General features: G+C 42.6%; 1 protein-coding gene across 16 annotated transcripts in view; it reads right to left on the reverse strand.

Moving 5' to 3' along the window:
- Nucleotides 1-24946, reverse strand: part of PLEKHG4B (pleckstrin homology and RhoGEF domain containing G4B) — a 199072-nt gene that overhangs the window by 99988 nt on the left and 74138 nt on the right. For 9 of the 16 annotated variants that reach the window (XR_010598477.1, XR_010598476.1, XM_065584050.1 and 6 more), the window contains one exon: nucleotides 23909-23962. The exons of 5 other annotated variants lie outside the window; for them this stretch is intronic. Coding sequence is in view for 7 of the 11 variants with exons in the window: in XM_065584050.1 (XP_065440122.1) it covers nucleotides 23909-23962 (54 nt within the window). In the remaining 4 variants the exon portion in view is untranslated. Of the gene's footprint in view, nucleotides 1-20088; nucleotides 20225-23904; nucleotides 23963-24946 lie in introns of those variants that run through there. 2 more of the 16 variants (XM_065584055.1, XM_065584057.1) reach the window with 2 other exon arrangements.

Raw genomic sequence — 24946 nt, forward strand, 5'->3', positions numbered from 1 at the left:
CCAGTGTTGACAGGGCCAATTCAATCAGGGTGGATGTGGTCCACTCCCAATAATAGATGAGGAGGTGTCAATTCCAGGAGAGGAAAAGCTGCTTCTGTAGTGAGCCAGCCACTCCCAGTCCCTATTCAAGCCCAGATTAATGGTGTTGAATTTGCAAATGAATTTTAGTTCTGCTGTTTCTCTTTGAAGTCTGTTTCTGAAGTTTTTTTGTTCAATGATAGTGACTTTTAAATCTGTAATAGAATGACCAGGGAGATTGAAGTGTTCACTTACTGGCTTATGTATGTTACCATTCCTGATGTCCGATTTGTGTCCATTTATTCTTTTGCGGAGGGACTGTCCCGTTTGGCCAATGTACATGGACATCAGGAATGGTAACATACATAAGCCAGTAAGTGAACACTTCAATCTCCCTGGTCATTCTATTACAGATTTAAAAGTCACTATCATTGAACAAAAAAACTTCAGAAACAGACTTCAAAGAGAAACAGCAGAACTAAAATTCATTTGCAAATTCAACACCATTAATCTGGGCTTGAATAGGGACTGGGAGTGGCTGGCTCACTACAGAAGCAGCTTTTCCTCTCCTGGAATTGACACCTCCTCATCTATTATTGGGAGTGGACCACATCCACCCTGATTGAATTGGCCCTGTCAACACTGGTTCTCCACTTGTGAAGTAACTCCCTGCTCTCCATGTGTCTGTATATAATGCCTGCATCTGTAACTTTCACTCTATGCATCCGAAGAAGTGAGGTTTTTACTCACGAAAGCTTATGCCCAAATAAATCTGTTAGTCTTTAAGGTGCCACCAGACTCCTTGTTGTTTTTGTAGATACAGACTAACACGGCTACCCCCTGATACTCTTCTCCCTCAGAGCAGGGAAAATGAGTCTCTCTTCATATGAAACAGCCAGCCATGGGAGATGAAGAAGAGAAAGACCATGATTCAAAACTGTATTCTAAACTAGCATCTTCATTCATCTGCAATGGGATGTGTGCTGCACTCCAGGGCGCATTCATAGCTGCTATGGGAGAGTAATGTCTGTACGCTGCCATCCCTCAGGAGTTCAGACGGGGGGCTCCAGCTCAAGCTCCATAGGACGTTCAACACAGGCTGCCTGAAGAATATATTTAACTAATATATTCCTGAACTGCCTTGCCACTGGCCACACCCCCTTGTCAGTTGGTCCCTTGGTGGTGGCTGTGATGTTTTAGGTCCCTTTAACACTGCAAGTCCCTTTATGGCTGACTTTTTACCAGATTCTGGGTCCTGGCTAGAGGTGGGGAGGGGTTAGTTCTATTTTGCAGAGGATTTAGATATTTTGAAATCTGGTTTTGTTCCAATTACGAATGAAAACCAAAATTTTTGAAAGTCTCTGTGAAAATGACTGGAGCCTGGCTCTGGGGCAGTCCCACCTAATAGCTGTTTGAGCTGGAGCCACAGATCCTGGAAGCCCCATGGGTAAGCTGGCAGGAAATCAGGCAGGTTTCAGACAAACGTGCCTGGCAGGCCAGGTTCCAGCCTAGGTTCCATTGGAACTCCACCAGAAACTAACAGTCTCTGCAAGACATTTTAATTTTGATGACTTGGCAAATTCTGATGAAGGTACGTCCCACTCTTTTTCCAGCCAGCTTTAGTCCTGGGCTCATCTGCTCTATATCCCTAGGTCCTTTTCTGTATCCCTGTCTAGAGATTGGCTAGTAGTCTAGCAAGGACCTAGTCTAGAAAACATTGTTTTCCAACGTGTTTAAAAATCTGTAAATCATCAGTCAGAATTGCTATAACAGTGTTTTTTAAACAATTCCACTGAACCTTTTTGAACGGTCTGCTCCTGCCCCTCTTCCTGGGGCAGCTTTTCCCGTTTATCAGATAGTAATATGACAGGACAGCAGCCAGGATAGAAAGCTTTGTTGTCATCCTGCGCACTGTATGTGGGTGAAGAAATTATTATTTCATCCTCTCAACTTTACTCTTTTTCCTTTAATCATGAGAGATTAAAAAAAAACAAAAACAGGAAGCTTCTCTTCCTGTTGAACGTTGTTTCTAATTGAACTGGTTGGATTTAGAGCAGTGACTAAGACCTGCCAATGGTCCTAAAAATATTAGTATGCCCTAAGACATCTCAGCTACAATAATCTTACTTGAGAGGGTGTGAACATTGTCCTAAAAACCTCTCCCTCTCTCTCACACACCATGCACTGGCCATATTTAATAATAATTAAACTAATAAATGAAGAGGAAGTCTCCAGTAACCCAGTAAGAAAATCATGTTTAGGAAAAAAGTTCAGAAGTATTTTTGGTTAGAATAAATTAATACAATAGGTCACTTTAAAGGTTGTATATGTACTATGATTTTATATTAACTCTTTTCTTCAGTTTATTCTACAGATGTTTAAACAGCAACACTTGAACTGAGTTTGATTAAAACAGAGCATACTGCAGTTAACATCCCATAAGAAGCATTAGCTCATTACAAAGCCTGGGAACTCTCCTTAGCCCTTCCTCCTTATCCCTTCACCAATGTCAGTATGTAAACAAGAGAACAACAGCATTGCTAATGGACCTGTTGTGAAGACCAAGGAATTAGTCAGTTGAAAGAGAATAAAGGCCTCCTCTTATACAGCCCATGTGGGACAACTAATGTTCATCAAACACCATCTAGTTGTAGGTGTTTGTTCAGCTTTAAGCTTGGGTGAAGAACAAAGGGAGGAACCCTTGCCCAAACTGAAATGAGAGCTGTTGCAGACTCAGAAGAGCTGAAGTGAATCCTACAGCTGCCTGTGAAGAAATCATTATGCAGATAAAAATAAGAAAAGAACAGCTAAAGTTGTAGCTTCCAAAGTCAGACATGAAGGTCACACACTTTGCATGATCTCCTAACAGTTCACAACCCCCACTTTGTTGTGATTTATCTTAGATATGGAGGTACCGCCTACTAAGACTAATGCTTCTAATAGGCCAGAGCCCAAGGGCCTGATTCTTCACTGTGCTACACTTGTTACAGTAGTTTTACACCAATGTAATTGCACAGGAGCCAAGACAGTTGTACAACACTGTGAAGAATCAGGCCCCATGTCTTTTCCTTTCTAATGACATAGTGAATGTCTTGCTGTTTTGTTTTCATCTCCTGTAAATTCAATTAACAAGCAATTTCTAGTCATCCAGCAAAGAAGATACAAACAACTATTGTGCTTGTGTGTGTTTATTTGCATATAAATGTATACATTTAAATGCAAATTAGAAGCAAGCACATGACAAGTTGCCAAAGCGAAACCAAACTTTCAGTGGCTTACAGTTTAGCACTCAATAGTTAAAATCTAATCACCTGACAAACTCAAAAAGATAATTGACATACTCATTGGTATATTATGCCTGTCCTATTTCTGACTTTAAATGGATAATTTATTAAATGTGATACTTAGTTTTCTTACAATTTACAAGCAGTGATTGCAGTAAGATCACAAACAAGCCTTCCTTGGACAATATTGGCAATGATTCAGCAGTTAAATAAATTTCCCCTTCCCTGTGAAAAGCATCTCTCTCTCCTAATGAACTGGAGCAGCGAAGTCCTCAGCCGTGTTTCCAGTGTGTTGTTCAGAAACAGGCACAACAAAGAGGTAGATAGAGCAAACGGAATTCTGGCACTTTATCTCACATTTCCAGAATTCTCTGTGCTAGAGGTTATCCCACAATACACATCAGAAGTTTCCATTAAAGCAGAGAGCCTGCAAGCAGTGTAGATCTTAGGGAGAACACCACACTTCTAGTGACACAGCGCGCTGTTACACACAAGCACTGACACATGCACCAGCACAGTGCACTCCACCAAAACAGATTTGCGGGTAACACTATGCCAACCAACCTTTTACTGGTGTGACTTTTGTCTATGGGCAAGCCCTTATATAGAGGACAAAATCCTGCTCTTGCTATTATGGGGTCTAGATGGGGGAAAAGCAGAGCGGTAGGAGCCACGCTGTTCCATGAGCAATCCTGCCAGCATTGAAACTTGGAGAAATGGCACCAAGCTCTCAGGACTTTACACAGAAAACTGTATGTCCTGGACCCCTAACATTTTCTATGACAGCAGGAGTGCGCTAGGCACAGTCTCATTACTCTCTCAATTAAGATCCATGCACAACGTTGATTGATTAACGCAACTCAGTGCGGCAATCAGATCCTACATGTTCTATGATTCCACTAAGCCATACTGCATAGCATAGCTGGTCTGGTGGCCTGGTAGTCTGGCCAGGAATCAGTTGTTGAGCCTGAATGAGCATTTGCACACACATAAGCGAGCAGGTGCATAAGAGAGACGAAGACTGACTGGAATTTAGAAAGCATTTTGGATTCATCTGGATAAAAAGCTCTGAAAGCAACTCCTCCTCCTTTGTGAAGATTAAGGCAGGCTGGACAGCTACAAGAATGCTGCTGTATATGGGGCAATGGAAATCAAAGTATAAAACTGCAACAGGTAAAATATTCAACATGATGCATTAGATAGCCTTCATATCCTGAACAGCCCCACTCCCACTCCCTCTCCCTGCCCCTCCTCTCACATGCACACAAAATGAGGACCTTGCCTCTTGGAAGACTTCCATTTATTCCAGTTTTAATAAAAAATAATAAGTATTATTTTGAATTGTGTGCAGCCAACCTAGAGTGACAACTACATATGGAACGAGAGAAAGGCATGTGAAAAGTATTGTTTTTCAAACAATTTGAAAAGTGGAACTGTTGTCAAGTCAGGAATGTGTCTGCAAAGATGCTTGGGAACACACCAGGAATGGAAAGCACCTTGAGGGAGGAATTTTCTAATAACTAAAGGACTGTTAATCAAACTGTTTGCCAAAGCAAAAAGGTCTTTCATTTAGTGATTAAGGGTCACTTTAAAATGGCGCGCACACAGGCCAAGCCTACCTATTTAAATTGTATGGATTTAAGGTTAAGGACCATGCTTCATTTGTTTGTGCAGTATGCTGGAGCCTCAATCCCAATTGAGGTCTTTTGGCTCTATTCCAATGCAAATAAATAAAGTAAAAATGATAATTCATAATGTTAGAGAAAATATACAGCTATTTTCTTTTTGTTCCAGGAAGAAGGATAAGTCATTCTGAAATAAATAGTTTCAACGAGAATGTACAACTTCTTTGCACAACTGACGAGGTATATTATGGGGCTTTTTGTTTTCTTTTGAAGCAGAGGCATTAGCTATTGCCAGACCAGAGTCCTGGGCTGGATGGGCCACAGGTTTGATCTAGCATGGCAAATCGTACACCTTTTGGCGTGAATGAGTAACAATGTGAGAATGACTTATGTTTCTCTAACACCCCCATTCATTCACAAGGAACTCAGACACGACTGGTGTACATACAAGAACCGCTTGAAACACCATGAAATTAAAGCTACCTCTGAGGGAGAAGGCAATAATCATTCCGTACTAGTGAGTTCACATGGTATAACACCGTTTTGGCCAGTAAGTGAAGAAAAATATAGTCAGTCAACACCCCAAGGAGATTTGAGAGGGCAGGAATGTAGACTCAAATATGTAAATGTCTCTATGCACTATGAAATAGCTAATGCAGAGGCACAAACTGGGGGTTGAGAAAATCCCTTGTCTCAGCCCATATATACCTATGTGGTATGCACGAGGTCTTGTCTCAGGCTCACATCTTGGATGTTGTTTGTCTAGCATACGCAAATTTTAGGAATTGCCAAGGTTGAATGTGTGCAAAGTTACCTCTTCCCCCTTCTGCATCTGCATTACAATGCAATCACTTAATGATACAATACCATACTATTTTTCTACAGGTTGAAAGGTTTGCAGTGAGTAAGGCAAGGGCTCACAAGAACCCTTGTCCCATTCACTGTGCATCTTGGGCTCTGTTCCTCTGGCATACACAAAACCCTAGATGATGTCACATGTATCTAAGGCTGTAGAAAATGTTTTATGAAGTTACTATTGTGGCAAGGCACTTCCTTTGTCTCGCTGGACCAAGCACTTCCCCCTCTGGTGATGGTGGGCCTGGGGTAAATCAGCCCCACCCCACTCTGGGCAGCGTTTGTCCTCCCCCTTCTGTGCTCCTTTGGCCATATTTCCTGGGTAGGCCTCAGGGTAGGCCTACGGGATGATCCTCCACCAAACAAAAGGGAAATAGTCCCATACACATAAAAACAAAGGGCGATACCTTCCCCTGCCTTCTCACTGGGGCTGCAGGTTGCCCTGTAGCCTGCCCTGGGGTGTCAGTCCTTCCCCTAGTAGGCACTCAGACTTGTCTGCTTCCCCTTTGGGGAGAAGCACAGCCTTCCCTCCTGGAAAAGCTTACTTCCCTGCTGCCACTAGCCTGGTAGCAGCTTGTCTCTCTCTCCCTCCTGGTTTTAAAAGGTCTCGGGCAGCCCTTAACTGGATCAAAGTGTTCCTAATTGACCTGAGGTAACCCCTTCTCAGCTTATAGGACTAACATATCTGACTTCCCACACCCTCTTGCAGCCGTCCGGTCTGACTTTGTCATATATCCCGCCTCCCTGCTCAACACCATTGGGCTACTTTGTCACACTATGCATTGTTAGAGAGACCAGATCATACACATACATTGGACAGAGCTCAGGTTGAGTACACAACCTTTCCTTTGGCATCTCATGACTTCTGAGTGTTTAACCATGCATCCTAAATGTTCCTATCACATAGCTGTTTAGTTTTTTGAATATGGATTTATGTATAAGGTGGTTTAGAGTAATTGTCATGACATCAATTGGTTATTGAAGGCATTTGTTTAACATGTTATCTGTAGGTAACTACTGCCTTTTCCTTCTTGTGTAGCTCTTGTTTTAATTTGGGATGAGAAAGACTGTGGGAACTTGCCAGCGTCAAGAAAGAAGAATAAATGTCTGTTTGTCAAGGGCGGTCATAATTTAGTAGAGTAGTCCCAGTGTCTCAGCAGATTACACTGAAACCATAGGTTCTATTCGGATTCATTTCATTCTAACTTTCTACTTTCCCTCTCCACCTCTATCCTCTCACTACCATAATGCTCACTTTAGAAAACAACTGTCTTTGTGTTGAGTCCCGGTGCATAATTCCTTGTCTGATTATGGAATCTGTCCTCCACCACCACAAATGAAGCATAGGGTGTCCCAACACCTGTAAATAATCCACTGGATAGTAGTGGGAAAATTCAGTAATCAGACCAACAAGGAAACAAAGCACTGGACTCATCAAAGAGTCAAACCTGAGTTTAGGGAGAAGACAACAGATGTCGTTGGAGGGAGGGGAGAAGCAAGAATGCCAAGGAGAATTAGGAGTCTTAGAGCCAGGGGAGAAGTGGGAAGACCACTGAGCAAAGTGGGAGAGAAACAAGCACACTCCCAGCCAGTGACATGTACTGCCATCCACCACCAGCCAATGACATGTTCCCACCACTGACATGCAGTGACACATTCCCCTTACCCATCCACATCCTAATCCCCGGACAGTGACATATGTTTCCTACCCATGCCTCAGTCTTTGGCATTACTTGTGCCTATGTGGTTTTGTTCAACCCCTACCAAGTACCCAACTTTGAACTGAATAAAAACCTTTCCTGATCATAAAACCCTGTGAGAGTCAGTTCATTGGTTCAGGTTTCCAAAGGGATTCTTTAGGAGGAGGAGTCTTTAAGAAGATAAATGCACTCCAACCTGAATCCATTCACCACCTGCCAAAATCCACCTAGTAGACTGCTACCCCTCCCCCACCCCTAATACAATCCAAAAGAATATGTTCCAATTTGGTGTTCCTACATTGAACCATCCTATGTTCGAATGCAATGATCTTGGAATTACTGGACCCGCAGAAGGGCAGGCTCTGCTGTTATCCCTTCTACTGTCATCACTATATTTACTAACACCAAAAAATCATGAGGGAAATAATGGGGTGAATAAGGAGAAATGAGATTCAAGGGATAAGGATTTATTTTTTTAATTTCTTTCCTCTGTTAGGGTTGTTAGGGTGGCAAAAGGAAGGCAACCATAAATCCACACTTTTTTTTAGAAGAGGTATATAAAATTTAAATTTTGCAAATGACTCCCTTTTTGTAAAGCAGGGGAGGAAATAAACATCTGAATTCAATAACTGTAGTTAGTGGTTTTCTTATAACATTATATTATGTTTCAGTTAATTTTATTGACAAACCTGTTAGGAGCTCAAGTCCCATTTACTCAGGACAGAGACTATGCACTTTTTTGTGTTTGAACATCCTCTTGAACATTGTAGGAGCAATAGTAACAACAAATTAATCTCTGGTGAAACTCTACTGAAGCCCACTGATATACACCAGGGATGAATTTGACCATTTACATTAAAACATGTTCATAACAAAATGCACACAAATAAACTAAAAAGCAGGCTACTATTTATATAAAACACAGATTTTGCTGCATGTCAATTAACTTACTAAGTGACTGATGTACATGCTGAAGAAACTGTACATGTTGAAACTTTCCATTTAATTATAAAAAGTGAAAAGAGCTTTACGCTGGAGCACTGCCAGTTTAACTTCATTCTCTAGTTTACGTGAGAGATGGAGGAGTAATCAAAACTGAGGTTATATTGCCTTTTTCTTTCTTCCTCCTCCCACTCTCAAAAATGCATTGTTCCTGTGACAGAATCTTCATGGTACCTAAGCATTCCAGAAACATGGAGCTCCCAGCTGGCTTACATTCCACTGATTTATCTCTGATTAGCTAAGTCCCTCCTGCTATACTCTCCATCCCAGCCTGATCTAGCAGTGCACACAAATGTTAAATTAACCTACTTTGAAGAATTGGCTAAAGTTTGAGAAAATTCAAAGCTTCTTAAAAATAGGGTTACAAGTGTTTTCTTGCTAGGAAAGGAACAGTGGAAGAGTTGCTGTTCAAGCAGCTACCTGCTGAGCTGTCTATTCACAAATCAACACATTCTGGTAATTTCATTCAATGGACAGGCTCCAGGCAGGGAATCAGGAGATTCTGGATTCTGTTCCCGTCTCTACCCTGGCCTACTGTGTAAACTTAGGCATTTCACTTCCATATCTGTATTTGTAAAGCACTTTGAGATCTACTGGTGTTGGGCTATATAAGAGCTAGGTATGGTCTCTCAATGGCAATCAAAGAGTAAAATTCCACATGTAGATATTTGCAGGTTCAAAGCAGGGTTTAAATTCAGTCGGAGCCGCCCAGAGCAGAGCTCCAGTAAATATTTTCAAACCCGCCAGATCCTCGGCGCATCCTGTGAGTAGAAGCCCAGAGCCCGGCACACCCTAGGGGGCTGAAGCCCCGTGGCTCCAGGAAATACTCGGGGAGAATTTAAGACCTGGCTCAAAGCATAATGGTCTAATCTTGTGAGCCTGTACACGTTTATCCCCTATATTTATATATAATATAGCAAAAGATGGACAGACAACTTAGTGCAGTGGGGAGAGAATGACAAAGATCAAGTGAGAGAAGTTCATTTTGATGTCTCTTCTTCCAACACCTATATCCCATTCTGACATCAACGTTGCTCCTCCACTATACATACATGCATGCACACTTCTGGAGCACAGGTGGTCTAACAGCAGGCAGGGCAGCCCCTTCTCTCAGGAATCTCAGCCCAACACCAGTGCCTGGTTACCAGGGAGCAACACTGCCCCAAGAATTGACTCTGATATCAGAGGCCAAAAGCAGAGAACAAACCCTGCTGCTGCTCACACAACTCCCTCTCCCAGACCACTGGTTCTACAGAGAACTCTGCATAACAAAAAACTAATACCACACCATGTCTTCCCAAGAATGAACATTTGCTCACACACTAAGTAAAAGAACTTGGAAGATTATGTGTAACAGTACCACCTTGTGACATCTGCCACAATAATAGGACTACTTTGGTTTGTTGAGTGTGCATCTCACTATTGTTTACTATTATTTGTTCTTCATAAATTAACTTTTCCCTTCCTTTCCTTTCCTTTTCCCCCTCCTCTTCCTAGCTTTTCACTGTCACCTTCTTCTTTGTGCTGCTGCCTTTTGGTGAAAGGAAGGTGACTGGAGTAAAGACAAGGGTACATCAGGGCTTCCAAAAAGGCTTTCAACTATTATCTCCAAATTAGTTTTAAAACATTCCAATTATAATCTGGATCACCTTGATTGAATTTTCAATCTATTTATCATTTTTAAAAATAATTCTTGTTGATGCCCAGAGACACCAATCAAGATCTGGGTAGGTATTATACAAACACATAGAAAGACATACGCCAAGCCCTGAAAAGGTCACAACCTAAGGCTCCAATCCTACAGCAGTTAGCATGTGGGCAGTTGCTGCACCTGGGCAGAACCCCTTTGACTTCATTTGGGCCACATGTAGGCACAGGAATCTATTTGCACACTATGAATTGCAGGATTGGGACCTAAATAGACAAGACAGACAGATAAGAATACACAACGTTTACAAAGCATTCAAGGTGCTGTTAGGCACATGTCCTGTTAGTTAACCTCTCCCACCCCCCACCCCTTTGCAAATAAAACATCTCCTCACCCTTGTCTGGGTGCCCCAGCCAGCATGTTCCACTGCCCCTGCCCCTAAGCATTCTCTTCATCCCAAAGACAGTGGAGAGGGGCAAGGACGAGGTGGGGCCATTCACACATTGATGAAATCAGAAATTTCCTGAAGCAAACTGCAGACCTCCGTTCTCCAGTCTCCTTTAGCTTAGGTGGGCTAACTAAATCCTTTCCAACAATCTACATAATAAAACAACATGAGATATAGCATTAATTCTCATGCCTGTAACATGTTATTCACACATGAAAGGTTTTTTGTTTTAATCTTTGAAAGAAGCCAGCATTGGTATTGCCAAATGCATTCCCATTAGCTGTCATGAGAAAAAAAGACCATCCTGTGTGAAAGCTGTGCTGCCCTCCCTATTTGCCAGCTTCACTTTTAAACCCAGCCAAAACAAACTGTTTTCAAAGACAAAATAGACTATTCAATCCTTTGCCAGAGAGTCTGCCTTGTATCCAGTCTGTAAGGAACCCACCTGGTTTATCAAGTCTCCAAAATAGGTTTTATCATCTGTTCAGTACCTTTCAAGTATAATTTTCCCAGTAAGCTACCAATTATTCACTCAATTTTTTAAACCAACTTCTCCATCTCATTGCATTAAATTAGCTGATGCAAGCAATTAAAGAAAATAGAAACTTGTTAAACACAAATCTTGAGCATTGAAAACATAGTCACTTAAAACAGATTATCATTTTAAAATATACCTTCAGAGCATTCATTATAGCTATTGTGAGGACTATGAAAATCTTAAAACAATATGGGACAAATTTTGCTGTCCTTACTCAGCCTATAATCTGATGAAAGTTCTGTTAACATTATGGGATGTGGAATGATTAAGAACTGCAGGTTTGACCCTTTGTGTTTGTATTCATATGAAGAATAAATAATAAGTCAGCTTTTTCATGCTTCTTATTCATGTGCCCCAGTAACGGTAGAACATATCACAAATTTAGTTACAACTGCGTGGTTAAAAATTACAAATTCTTGAGTGAGTAGGAGTGGAAATCAATGGCATCTGTTTTATTCAATAAAGGATGAAGGTGGGGGGAAATACCGACAAATACAGCATTATTGAAATTATACATGAAATATTGCATTTTTCTTAAAAACCTAGTGACTTATAGTTGACCTTTAAAGTCTGAGTCAGACTTGATGAACAGTGCTCAGAAATAATGGATACTAAACTGATTCATAAGCTTAAAGTATGAAACCATGCAGGGACATCTCTGTATGTGTATCACCATACCTGCCTTCCTGAATATTATACACTTTCAGGCTGTACCGTAAAAAACACACTACAGTATGATCAATGAAGTTCTTACTATACAGTATATATATGTTCAGAAATCTAGTTCTCTCTATCTTATTAGACATCCTATCTTGTCCCAGCAATGTTGCCTTCTCAACTCAAATATTCAAGATTCTTATTTTAAGAATTTGGTAGATGTCTCTGAGGTTTAATTCAACTAATCTTATACCCACTATGTTCTAAGTATTTCTTAGTCTTAAATTCTTACATTCTTTTGAATTTTCAAAACTAAAGCTATTAAAAACATTCTTAGTAATACAGTGATCAGCATTTCAAATAAGTATTTGCTGCTGTGAAGTTACTTTATGTGTCAAAAACATAACCTGTAACTATGGAGTGGCACTAGAGAAAATTGCAAATCCTTCTGCAGAAAGAAGGGCAAGTTGCTGGTCATAACGATATACCAAAATACCAAGAAAAGTATTGAAGGAATTCATGTAGGAACCTGGCTTTCCACAAGAAAACAACAAAGTCTCCTCGATTTATTCTTACTGTTGTTTTTAACTAGAATTACACTGTCCAGTCCAGACACGTTAGCAGTTTTGTAAGTGTCCCATGTACAAGTATGTCTTTAGTCTTCACTGATTTATAAAACCAGCAGGTGAAAGGGTTATTTTGATCCAGTTACAGGTTAGCTGTTAACAGGGAAAATGTATGGTAGGGCAGGGCAAAATGGTTCAAAGAGTTAATAACTTGCCTGAACCTTTGCTCAACCCTCAGTCCTTTTTCTCTGATTTGGATCAGTTTAGATAAGGAGCCTCCTCCCACCTACATGACCGTCTAATGGGCTCTGGCTCCCTGTCTAACTAGGTTTTTATAATGTTGTTTATCACTGTAGAATCTGGGTGCCTTCCACAAGAAATAAACACAAATCTATGATTCCTTAAAATCTGTAACAGCCCCAAACAATCCCTTCCCTTGTGATGGCATTCCAACAGGTCCCAGCTCCTTCCCCCCATAATAGTGTAACCCATATTAGAGAGTGGCTGAGAGCCACACAGGGTATTTTACAGTCATGCCACCGCTTACCACTAATGCCCCCACTCCATTACTGCACAGACTTCCTTAGCAGAGGAATCTGGGCTGCAGGCAGAGATGGGGGCAAAACTGGGGATGGGGAGGAGCTGGTCTAGGGGTGGAAAGGAAAAGACAGAAGAGTGGGCTGGGGCCGGAGCAGGTGGCGCTGTGGAGTTGTGGCTGGGATTGGAGTTGGAATGGGGTCAGAGGAGGGGGCAGAGTGGAGCTGTGGCTGGGGTCAGAGCTAGTCTGAGGTCAGAGCAGGGGGCAGAGTGGAGCTGTGGCTGGGGGCAGAGCAGGGGGCAGTGGAGCTGCGGCTGGGGTTGGAGCTGGTCTGGGAGCGGAGAGGGAGTGAGGGCGGAGCTGGGCATGGAGGCGGAGCAGGTCTGGTGGCGGAATGGTGCTGGAAGTGTGGTGCTCCCTCCTCATCCCCTGTAGGGGCTGTCCTGGCCCCGCAGTGCACTCCACATTTTCAGAAGCTGGGAGAGTGCTTCCCAGGGCAGGTAGATGTACACGAAAACAAAAAGAGTGGCGATGGCAGAAGGGGCTAGCTGCCCAATTATAATCCTACCCAACCTCTGGGTGTGTGCTCAGGTGGCTTGTTTGAGCTGCTGCCTGGGCCGCCATGGCCACACTGCTATTTTTATCCCACTAGCTTTTGCACAGCTGGCACATAGCTGTCTACCCACGCTCCCGGCTGCTGTGTAGCATATCCACATGTTATACTGTCATCAGAGCTAATAGCTCTAGCAGGCTTTGGTAACCAAACACGTTAGAAACAGCTAACAGCCTTTTCAAAATTGGTTATTGTCTAATGGGAAGAAAGGTTGATTGTCAAAATATTGATTTTATTGACTACATTTAAAAGAGTGCACCGCTAGGACTGCAGCAAGTTCGGCAGAGTTCATTTACACCTTTCCTGCAACCACCCTACAGCATGCAGTACACTGCCACAGCGCTAATGCAAGGCGGGATTCTGACCTTTAGGCACAGTCCATAGGACAGGGGGATATGGCTCTGCTCCCCAGTGTGGGTGGGGGCAGCACCAAGCACCAAAATGCCTTGTGGGCGGGGACATAGGCTGCAAACCTGCTACTGCACCTCTTTGTAGAGTGGAACTTATTTACCTCTGGGCAGCCAACTAGCTCTTTTCTCTAATGTCTGTGGAGGTACGATAGCCCTGCCACCACCTCTTATACTCCCTCTTTGGGGCAAGATGGACCAGCTCTGTGCTCCTCTGAGCCCAGGGACTGGAATTCTGCCTGCCCCTTACCCAGGCAAAGGGGAGAGGAGGCTCCGTGCACCATCTCAACCACTATCCACCCACGCTGGGGCCAATCAGAATCTGGCCCACCATGCGGCAATGTATTGCAATACAGATTCAGTTGATTGGCTGCAGCTAGCAGAATGGATAGAGAATTCTCACTGTTGCCTTCTGTAGGTAGCACTGTTGAAAGGAGAGTTTAGAACAGTAAATATGACTCATGCTCATATCCCAGAGTGATGGGCTTGATTAAGATCAGTTACATTAGGTCCCAAACTGCAGTGGTAAACAATTATTCATTTTTACTTGAAGCTATGTAAGATTCCTTAGAACACAAAGGGCCTCAAGAGAAGTATTTAAAAAAAACAGGCACGGGGGGGGGGGGGGAACTGATCAGCCACAGCTTCTTAGCTGCTTTCTACCTAAACTGGCATCTGTTTATTAAACAATATCTGATGAACTTTTACATGAACTAAAATGCTGATTAATTACTTCATAATTTACAGAAAGATGCCTAATGGCATTAAGAAGCTCTTTGACCTCAAGAAGAGAAAGTGAAATAGTTGCTTTATTAGCCACAAGACAGATTATATAAAACACATGATAAATATAAACAGAAGCACTTGGTACATCTGAAAACCCTCTCTGGAGAGAATGTTCACATCCTCCTTGGGAATCCCCATACCGAGTTTCAGAAAAAAGAATAACAGAAATACTATTTCTGTAAGTATGTTGAAAATCCACCCAAAGAATAGTGATATATCTTACAATATCCATCTCTGAATGGAAATTCAGAAAGGATAGTATATAAAAAAAGTCCCAGTTCTCCAAGCCTATGAAATGAAGAAATAGCAATTGGTAGTTCAAATGACAAAAAGGGCAAACTTAGCTGTCAGAGAATGAGTGAAAGCCCCAGAATATTAAGCTTTCCTTATATCATAAAAACAATAAAATCAGAACTGGAAAGATCTTAGTTAGCTCGAGGTCAGGTCTTGCTCAACAATGTATGTTTCGCTATCAGCTTTGAAAAGTCTGCAGCTGGAGAAAAAGGATACACAGGCAAATGCGTCACAAAAGGGTCGTATCTGAACATTTTGAGTCTCAAGAGAGCAAGTCATGAACTTTTTCTTTTGTGCTTGGGGCTGTTAAGTTTAGCCTTTTCTTCAGAACTGGTTATCTTGTATTTTTGCATATTATTTCTCCTTTCCTAATAACCTTTTAGGGTATGTCTACACCTCAGCTGGGAGTGAGCCTCCCAGCCTGGGTAGACAGACTCACACTAGTAGGACTTGAGCTAGTGCGCTAAAAATACAGGTGTGGCCATTGTAGCTTGGGCTTGGAGCTCCGGCTCTCAAACCTAGGGAGTCAGGTGGGTTTGAAAGTCAGAGCTGCAGCCCAAGTTATAACCTCCAAACTGCTATTTTTAGCCCACTAGCTCAGTCTGTCTACCCGGCTGGGAGGCTCACCTCCAGGGACAGGGCAGACATACCCACAGTTCTCCATTTGTTTCTTTGTTACATTAGTTCTGTTAACTGATCATTTCACTTATTGGGCCACACACTGCATCAGCCTGAGTTATCCCAGGAAGAGGGATGGAAACTTCACAAATTCCCACTCTCAGATTTTTCCTTCCTATCAGGGCTGACTCCAGGCACCAGTGCAGCAAGCAGGTTCTTGGGGTGGCACGTCCGGCTCTTCGGCGGCAATGCAGCGGCGGGTCCCTTGGTCCCTCTCAGAGGGAAGGATCTGCTGCTGAATTGCCGCCGATGGCAGCTTTATTTTTCGCAGCTTGGGGCAGCAAAAATGCTGGAGCCAGCCCTGCTTCCTATCCATCTGTTTCACTGAGGCTTGGGGAGAATTTACTTTCTCCCATTCCTTCCTGAAACTAGGAGCCCCGATACCAGCGGATGGGTAAAGATCTCATGACAGATAAAGATAGCAGGAGCTTATGTGCAGAGAACTCAGTGCCTCCACACAGCATCTTGAATTCCTCGCTTCCTCAGTATGCCACGGTTCCCCCACAGTACAGCAGCCAGGCTGCAGGCACCACTCTCAGTGGTGGCTACATCCATCTGCTGATACAACTTTCCAGTGTTCAATCTGCTCAGACTTGAGATGAGCAGATCACAGACAGCAGTTCCTTCCCAGGCTACAGCCAAAAGCTGAAGAGCCCAGGCCCACCAGAGAGACTCCTGCAGTGTCCAGGATTTGGAGAGAAGGCTATAACCAACTGTTGCTCTCCACTCCTTCCCATTGCCTACCAATTGCTCCCACCTGCACTGCATAGCAAAGGATCTCTGTAATTTTGTCAAACTTTCTCAATAGAACTTGAGAACTCTAATAGAAGATGCAATAAAACTGCATCCACAAGCACCAAAGGAGGTCAGGAAAGACTTTTAAAAACACTAAACCAAATCCCCACGTGCTATTAGGATTCTATCTGAAAGTCCCTCAAACTGCATGACGAATAAGGTTCATTGCATATGGAGGATGCAAGACAAAAATATATCCATCTCCCCCAGCAATGTGGTTTGAACTGTGCAACATATGCCAGCTTTTCATAAACCTCTTCTTACAAACCTTCAAAAACTAGAGACAAACTGTAAACTTTACTAGGGACAAACAGCAGCATTGACCAAAGCTACCGTCCCAAATTAGATTTTTCCAACAGTAGAGGAAATCCTGACTTTAGAATGAGACTGGGATATCATCATTACCGCAAAAACATAAAATCAGCCAAACTAAAATATGTTAAACTAAAACATATTTAAAACAATAATTGGAGGATTGTAGTAATTTTCCTTATGTAAAATGTTGGGAGACTGAACAATACAATCTTCTTTCACGTAGTTTGCTGGCCAACCTGAAGAAATTACTTCCCTCTACATTAGAATTTGCTCAAATCCTATGGAGCTGCCCTTCCCAAATATGTCCAAAAACCTTGCATCAGAAGAATATTTGACTAACTCACCCTTGCAAGAACAGGGGTCACCTTTTCCCCTATCCCTGTGTGTGTGAGAAAGAGAGCAAGAAATAGATCTTTAGGTAGAGCATTAGCAGAAGAGACACTGCATTTGCAATTCGAATCTCCTACCGGTAGCAGTTGGACTTGGTGAGGGCTGGCAGAAAGGACTATGTACATTTCTGCATAACCCTCAAACTATTAGGAGTTTTAGTATTACTTTTAGAAAAAGCCCTAATTTCAGACTTACTGAGGGACTTGTTTAATCTTTGTAATCTCAATTCTAATGGATTATACACCAGAAAGGGAGATTTTTTTCTCTCTCTGCAAAGGGAAGTACAGCCCTTGCCTCCAGTGTCCCAGGGGCAATTTTGCTGAATTGTCCTTAACTTACTAATAAATCCTCTGAATCAATGTATGTGCAATTCTCCCAGGGAGTCAAACAAAAATATTTTTTTAATTCAATGAGATTGACTATTTCAGCCACATCCTGAAACAGTGTTTTTTTAACGGGAGGCAGACACACAGTTGATAGGAATCTCATATCTCTTGAATTACAGTTGCCTATTTTAAGAGCTTAAAGTACATTGGGTGGGTCCAATTTACAGACCCAGGAAAAATGTTTTCCCACATTCAAGGTAGGTCACTGGTGGACCACCCAGGCAAAGTGCAATGCCTTGATTTTCATTGATTATGACTTATTTCCTTGGTCTGAAAACAGAGTAACAAGGACCTGAGTCTCTTCCCTCACAATAGGCCCATGCTCAGCGTTGAGACTCAGAGGGAGGAAGCCGAGAGTTCTCACCAGATGTCCTAACTCCCAAAAATGGCCTAGGTCACCTCCGGAGGGAACCACTCTTAGAGCACTGTTCCAGCTCTTTGTGTGAGGGCCTCCCACAATGAGAGTTGGAGAGCAAACCCCCACCGCCCCCTCCACACCCACATACACAGCTCCTGGTGATGGAGGAGCACAGGGGAAAAGGACAAAAGCTGCAAGAGAAGAGAAAGGAGGGAGGGAGGGACAGAGGAAAAAGGGAAAACAAAAAGGAGAAACCCCAATGTCCCCAGTGATTCCAAGGGAGAAAGTCCTAGGTGGGGAATAAAATTCTGCTACCTCAGTCTAGTGTTTTCCATGCCTAGAATTCAGCCGGCACCTGATGGATCAGACTGATCAGGTTCCAAACCTCTTGGAGGCTCTTACCTTCTAAAGAGGGATGTCTGTTTTCTAGAAAAATCAGTCAAAGAAAAAGAGAAAACTCCAAAGAAGGTCCTCCTCCCGCTCACATATCTAAAAATAAATTCTCTCTCAATCCTTAAGCAGAGACCTCGAGAAGGAGACTTGCTGAGGCAAAGCCACAGGGGTCTCTGAGGTTGCCCCCGTCTTGCACCACTGTCCTGCCTGGCTGATGTCAGGGTCTCTCTGTGAGATCATCGCCTTCCCACCACCTTTGTCCAATAGGCTGAGGGCCTGCAAAAGGCCCTTGTGATGTCACTGCCACACCCGCCCCTCCCCTGCAGTGCTGATGTCCTGCCCCTGGCCAGCCACATTGCATGCTTGAGCTGCTTCCCTTGAATCACTCCACTCAATGACTCTTCATTCTGGGGATCAAGCCTGCTACACAGTAAAACATCAGAGGCTGCTCCCTAGGCTATCCTGTCTGGCCAGCCAGAGCACTCCTTCAGTTCCGCTGGGGCTGGGCCAGGCAACTTGATCCTTTGTGCACTGCTTCCTGCGTCAGGGCTCTATGATCTACTGTCATAAGGAAAAGGGATGGTCTGTGGCTGTTGGGGGGAGGGGCCAGTCAGGATTCTTGGAAACAGCTCACTCTGACCCCTGCCTCTCCCTCCTCCTTTAGTTTACATGCCCAATGTGTCCCTCACTGCTGGGTCCTATTTCCTCCAGGAAACAGCAGAGCAGAGGTGGCTCACAGCTGCTGCTCCGGCTGGGGTAAAAAAAAAAATAGTACTAAAGCTGCAACGGTAGGCAGCAGAGCATGGAGGGAGGGTGAGGAAGGGCTCAGGAAGTAGGAGGGACAGGAAGGGAACCTCAGTGGGAGAGAATAAAGGTGGGAGCCAAGTTTTGCCAGCTCTGTATCTCATCTTAGAACCTACAGAATGAAGGGTGTGTAGAACAGCCCCCGACCTATGCAGCCCTAGAGTGCACAGGATTTTATGATAGCAGCTGGGTGAGCAGAGTCTGCTAGACCTGTTGAACCCTCACCAGACAAACACAAAGGGGTATGAATATTAGGGTGATAAATATAAGGGTTACTAGCTTCAGGAATCTGGATAAGGTGGCAGGAACTGAAGGAAGCATATGAATGAGGACAGGGTTTGGCAGGGAGGAGACTTCAAAAGGTTCAGATGAGCAGTCAGTTCTTTGGGGTTTGTCCAAAATAGAACATCTGAAGTTTGCCCATAACTAAAACTCTTATTTATGCCACTAATTAAATGGAGGAAGCTGACTTCAACATACAAAACAAATGGGCAAAGCAGATGCAGTCCCAACTATACAGATTGTTGTGGCTGTGTTGTCTCTTCAATAGAAGAAAAGGTTGAATGACCATAAAGTGCCAAGAAAAAAATATTTTGGCCAGTTTTTGCTTTTAAAGGAAACACCTGGACATGTTGGACATTACTTCAGTCTGTGTAATGAACAATACAAATTTAAATAAGTCTGCAAGAATTACATTTAAATATTATTTTACTACTGTTATCTCATTCAGACTTAAAATGCTAATTCTTAGTTAATGACTCTCAGCAAGTGCTTGATTCTTACAGAGAACTTCAATATTAAAATCATTTGAATGGACTCCCAATAGCTTGATTGTCAAGATATTTTACAAATTTATTAACTCTGAATACTCTTCACGATATTCAGAAAAGTTGTGCTCGTCAGAGAGTTACTGTAGTAAGTGCACCTACAGCAAGAGACTGCATGGTTCTTAAATTCAGAGGATGAGAGAGAGATTGATACGACTCTTACTCTTTTATGAGGAGGGTAGAATTAAGATTAAAATCACTCTTGATTTTCCTCAGTTGTTCCAGCATTTTTCATTGCTCTCATCACTTGGTGTCTGTTAGGGTTTACTGTGTTCTGGCTGCAGACTGAATCCTATGACCTGACAAAACAGAGGTGGTTTTTAAGCAGTCCAAGAGCTTCCCTCCTCACCTATCTATGCTTAGTATTATTTGTATTACATTATTCACTTGCATCAATTTTTCATTTTACTTATTTTTTATAGATTTATGTAACAAAAAACCCAGACATAATTTAAAAAATACATTAACAAAATACAAACCTGAAAATATGCACATCAATCAGGCCTCCAACAATACCCCTCTTAACCCACAATGAGCAGCATTATCAGGCCCAAAAAACGAGGTAAAAAGACAGGTCTTGAAGCATGCCTTGAAGGTCAACTAATACTGTTTATTTTGGACCAAGGAACAAGTGATCTTCAAAGCTGAGGGCCTCTCATACAAAATGACCTGCTGGATTTAATTTTTTTCTGTAAAATAATCACCTGGCAGATTTAAAATCATATTCAATGAAGAAAACTGGATCATCTTTCAAAGGTGCAATCCACAATATGCAAGTAACTGGGGCCAAATTTTCAAACTGGTTTCAACCATATCCAACATTTTGAGCGCAAAACATTGGACGTCCTAGTTTCTGTGTGGCACGCAAATCTAATTTGAGACTGCTGAGGCGGGGCAAATTTTGCAATGTGGATATGTCTCCACCAGGAGACAGACTGACGCTATCATCATTTCATGCTACATAGGCTAGACCGCCATCAGACGGTAATAGTTATTGTTACTTCATCTTTATCCATGTGAAAACATCAAAATGGTCCATTCTGGGCCAAATGACCGAAACCCGTTGAGACTGCCAAGAAGGTGCAAACATACCATCATCTCCCACTCCTGCCAATTCTATGGAAGACATATTTTTCTGTATTTTGGGCTCATTGTTTTGGAAGAGGGAGGAATGTGGCAGAACTGGGAGTGAGCATGGCCTGTGGAGAGCCATGTCCTGCAACATCACCACACCGTAAATCACAGGAATTGCCCAGCGTATGAGAAGACCGACAGTGTCAACATTGTCCTTTGCACAGGCCATCAATGTGCTATCATGTGGGGTTTTGGCCCAGGTATGGTCAGAGAATCAATAGGAGCACGCCATGTTGCCATGGGAGAGACCTAGATAACAACACAGGCGTCTGTATTCATGTCCTGGGCCTCTGCACTGGCTACTAGATCTTCAAGATTTCCCTGCTTGGGACCTCTGTCAGTTTAGAGAACACACAAAGCCACTCTCCTCTTTCCTCTTGTGCTCTTTCAACAGAATTAGGTGCATAGGAATCTTGACAAGAGGAAGATTCCAAATGTTGGGCCCTGTAGTGGGCATGAAGGAAAAAGAATAGTGGTATATGGAAATACACACAAAATGTGAATTGTTATTCACAATTTCTACACTTTTTGCCTGCTCTGTTACTGAAAATACTAAATATCACTTTGAGTGCAACATACAGGCGTAATTTTATTTCCAGCTATCTAATGCCAAATGTTAGAAAAGCTTAGAGGTCTTTAAAAGCAATTTTATTTCTTGCACCTTAAGGAGGCCAGCTGTGTTAAATGACAACTCCTTTGCAAAGCCAGTCCTTCTAATCAATGGTTTTAACATTTAATGTTGTTCTGTCTGGAGGCAAAATAAAGGTTTAAAAAGTCAGATGGTCTCTGGCCATGGCAATTATCTCCTATTGAAGAGACAAGGTGGATAAGAGAATATCTTTTATTGGGTCAACTTCTCTTGCCAACAGAAGTTGCTCCAATAAAAGATATTGCCTCACCAACCTTGCCTCATTAAAATACATTAATTTAAAATATATATTTATAGTCTACCAAGAACTTTTCTATGCAATCAAAGTGAGAATCCTGAAAATACAGGGGATACTATTTATCTCAGCTGTTTAAAGTTGAAGTCATTGAAACTTGAACAAGATAACACAGCACTTCTACAACTGTTTCCAACTGAGTCTCAAAGCGCAGCACAAATATTAACTGATTAATATCACAATATCCAGAGTAAGTTTTGTTAACCCCATTTTACAGATAGAAACTGAGGCCCAGAGAAGATAGGACCTAGTGACCCAAGTCACTATCTAATTTAAATATTACCCTACAGTATGCAAGTGTGTGAAAGGCATTCATTAGGTGGTCTGTGGACTGTATTTACTAGCTGTGGTGTAAAATCTAAATGGCTAGATTGTGGCCAGCCCTGTCTAGGCAGGCAATGGAGGCATGGTGCAAGGAGCTCTCCTCTCTTCCTGCTGGAGCTGCTTGCAATCATAGTCTTTCCCTTTCCTGAACAAAAGGGCTGCTTGAGCCTGGGGCCAAAGTACAGCTAGCCTCCACAAAGAGACAGGGAGGGGTGAGGGCAGAATTTGATGCCATGTCTATATTAGCACTTATGTTGGCAAAACATTTGTTACTCAGGGGTCTAGAGAAAAAAACAACAACCCACCCCAGAGTGACACACATTTTGCCAGCATAAGTGCTCGTGTGTAGCATGCTATGTCAGCGGGAGAGGCTCTCCAACCGCCATAGCTATCGCCTTTCATTGAACTGGTTTTATGTCGACGGGAGAGCTCTCTCGCATCAGCATAAGACGGCTATACGAATGCTCTTACAGCGACACAGCTATATTGGTACAGCTGTGCCACCGTAAGAGCGTAAGTGTAGATATGGCCTGAGTATACACTAGTGGTTCTCAACCCGCGGACCGCATGCAGCCCGATTAGCACACAGCTGCGGCCCAGCTCAGCTGTGTGCTAAAGGCCAGCCCACGTGCCGAGGTCCACCTGGTTCCAGGCTGCCTGGCGCGGAGGGCTCTGGGCTGCCCGGTGTGGACAGGGCTGCCAGCCTGCCCCGCATGCCGGGAGTCTGGGGCTCCTGGCCGGTCCTGCGCGGTCAGGAGCCCAGGGCAGCCAGGCGGCAGGGGTTCATAGTGGGGTCCAGGGCAGCTGGCCAGCCCCATAGGGTCCGAGGTCAGGCTCTGGGCTGCTGGTGCCCTGCCAACCAGGTAACACATTGTGGGCTGCATATGAGTCCCACAATGTGTAATAAGTCGAGAACCACGGGTCTACACCCTTTACACTGGCTAGGTGATCCAGTACAGTGCAGGGGAACAAACACTGAAGCCTTTCAAAGAGCCACATGCTGCTCTTGTTTACACTGCAATAAAACTGTAGTAATTCCATTTCAGTCAAAACAGTTAGTTCATATTTGCACTGTTGTAAAAGAAACCAGAATGTTTTGCCAAAGAAGTAGAACACAGGCTGCTCAGACAATACATTCCCAAGTGCTCCTTGATACACTGGGCCTTCCTCAGAGGTCCCAAGTCCCCAAGAACAGCCACACTGGAACTTTGTCGGTAAAACTTTTGTCGTTCAGGGGTGTTAAAAAACACCCACCCTGAACGACAAAAGTTTTACCGACTAAAGTGCTAGTGTGATTAGCCCTTTGTCGGCAGGAGTGCTCTCCTACAAAGCTGTTGCCACTCATTGGGGGTGGAAGTCTTTTGTCAGTGGGACAGCTCTGTCCTGCTGACGAGCAGCAGCTACCCTCTGCACCTTTTAGCAGCACAGGTGTGTCGCTAAAAGGTGGGTAGTGTAGACAGAGCCTTACAGTCCAAATTTATCCCAAAGAGTTCATCATGATGCTATAATTTTTGCTGGCAATAAAATAATTTGCAAGCCTTTAAAACAGACAAAGCAGTTTAATCTTGAGATCATACTTGCCAAAGGAAAGGTCCCCGAGCCAAAAGAAATACAAGGTTTGATTTCTGCTTTGTTCTTAAAAAAAAAATAAAAACAACATTAAAATACATTTTGGCACATTCAAAAAAATGGCTAAAGATAAAGCCTACATTTTAAAGATTTTTTTTTTAAATATACATTTTAAACGTTTGCTTGATCATTTTACCATATTATATGCACAAGTAAATTAAATATCTGAAAATATCTATTCAAGGTACAGTATTACTAGCAGTATCAGTTTCAAGCAACCAAAATATAATTTTTAAAAGATAAAATTAGATTTAGATCTACTGTCCTTTGTTTGACCTACCTAATCTTACTGTTAAGGGAGAACAAAGGTTACTTTTACTTGGTGAAGAAGCAACAGAAATAGAACTCCATTTCATATCAAAATCTTAATCATACTTGCAAACATCCACTCACTACAAAAGGATATCTAAAGGACTGTAGATCATTGGGCATTAGGAACAAAGTTGTGCCCACCTGTTGGTTCAAGCCCAAAGTCAAATGAGCTGTTAATGATTTTTGTCTTTGTCTGGCATCCTTTAAGCTCAACAAGAAATAAAGTATTCAGTAGATACTTCAAGCAAAATTAATATTATTTGTTGTGTCACATACAGAAAGTGCTAAACCAAATTTTTAACCAGGCGCACAAAGACTAAAACCATTGGACTATAAAGTGCTAGTCTGAATGCATTTCTTACTTTGGGAGACAACAATAGATTGACATGTCAAGCTGACTAAATGTTATCTCTCCCATTGTGTACCTGACTGAGGTCAAAGCTGCTGAACTTTGCTGTGACCCATTGGAAACATTCCACATATGCTTTAAAATCCTAATGTACTGAACATTTGGCTAGTGTATAAAAAAGTTTACAATTCAGAAACCGGTGGATTTTTCCATATAGCGTTATATAGCAAGAAGAATACACATTGGGTCAGATGGTGAGAGAAGTTACAAACTTAGTGGGTTCCTTCCAACAAATGTTGACTGTGAATGTTAATTTGGTTTCAGCTTTA

Source organism: Chrysemys picta, chromosome 2 (genome assembly GCF_011386835.1).
Source record: "Chrysemys picta bellii isolate R12L10 chromosome 2, ASM1138683v2, whole genome shotgun sequence".
Classification (NCBI taxonomy): domain Eukaryota; kingdom Metazoa; phylum Chordata; order Testudines; family Emydidae; genus Chrysemys; species Chrysemys picta.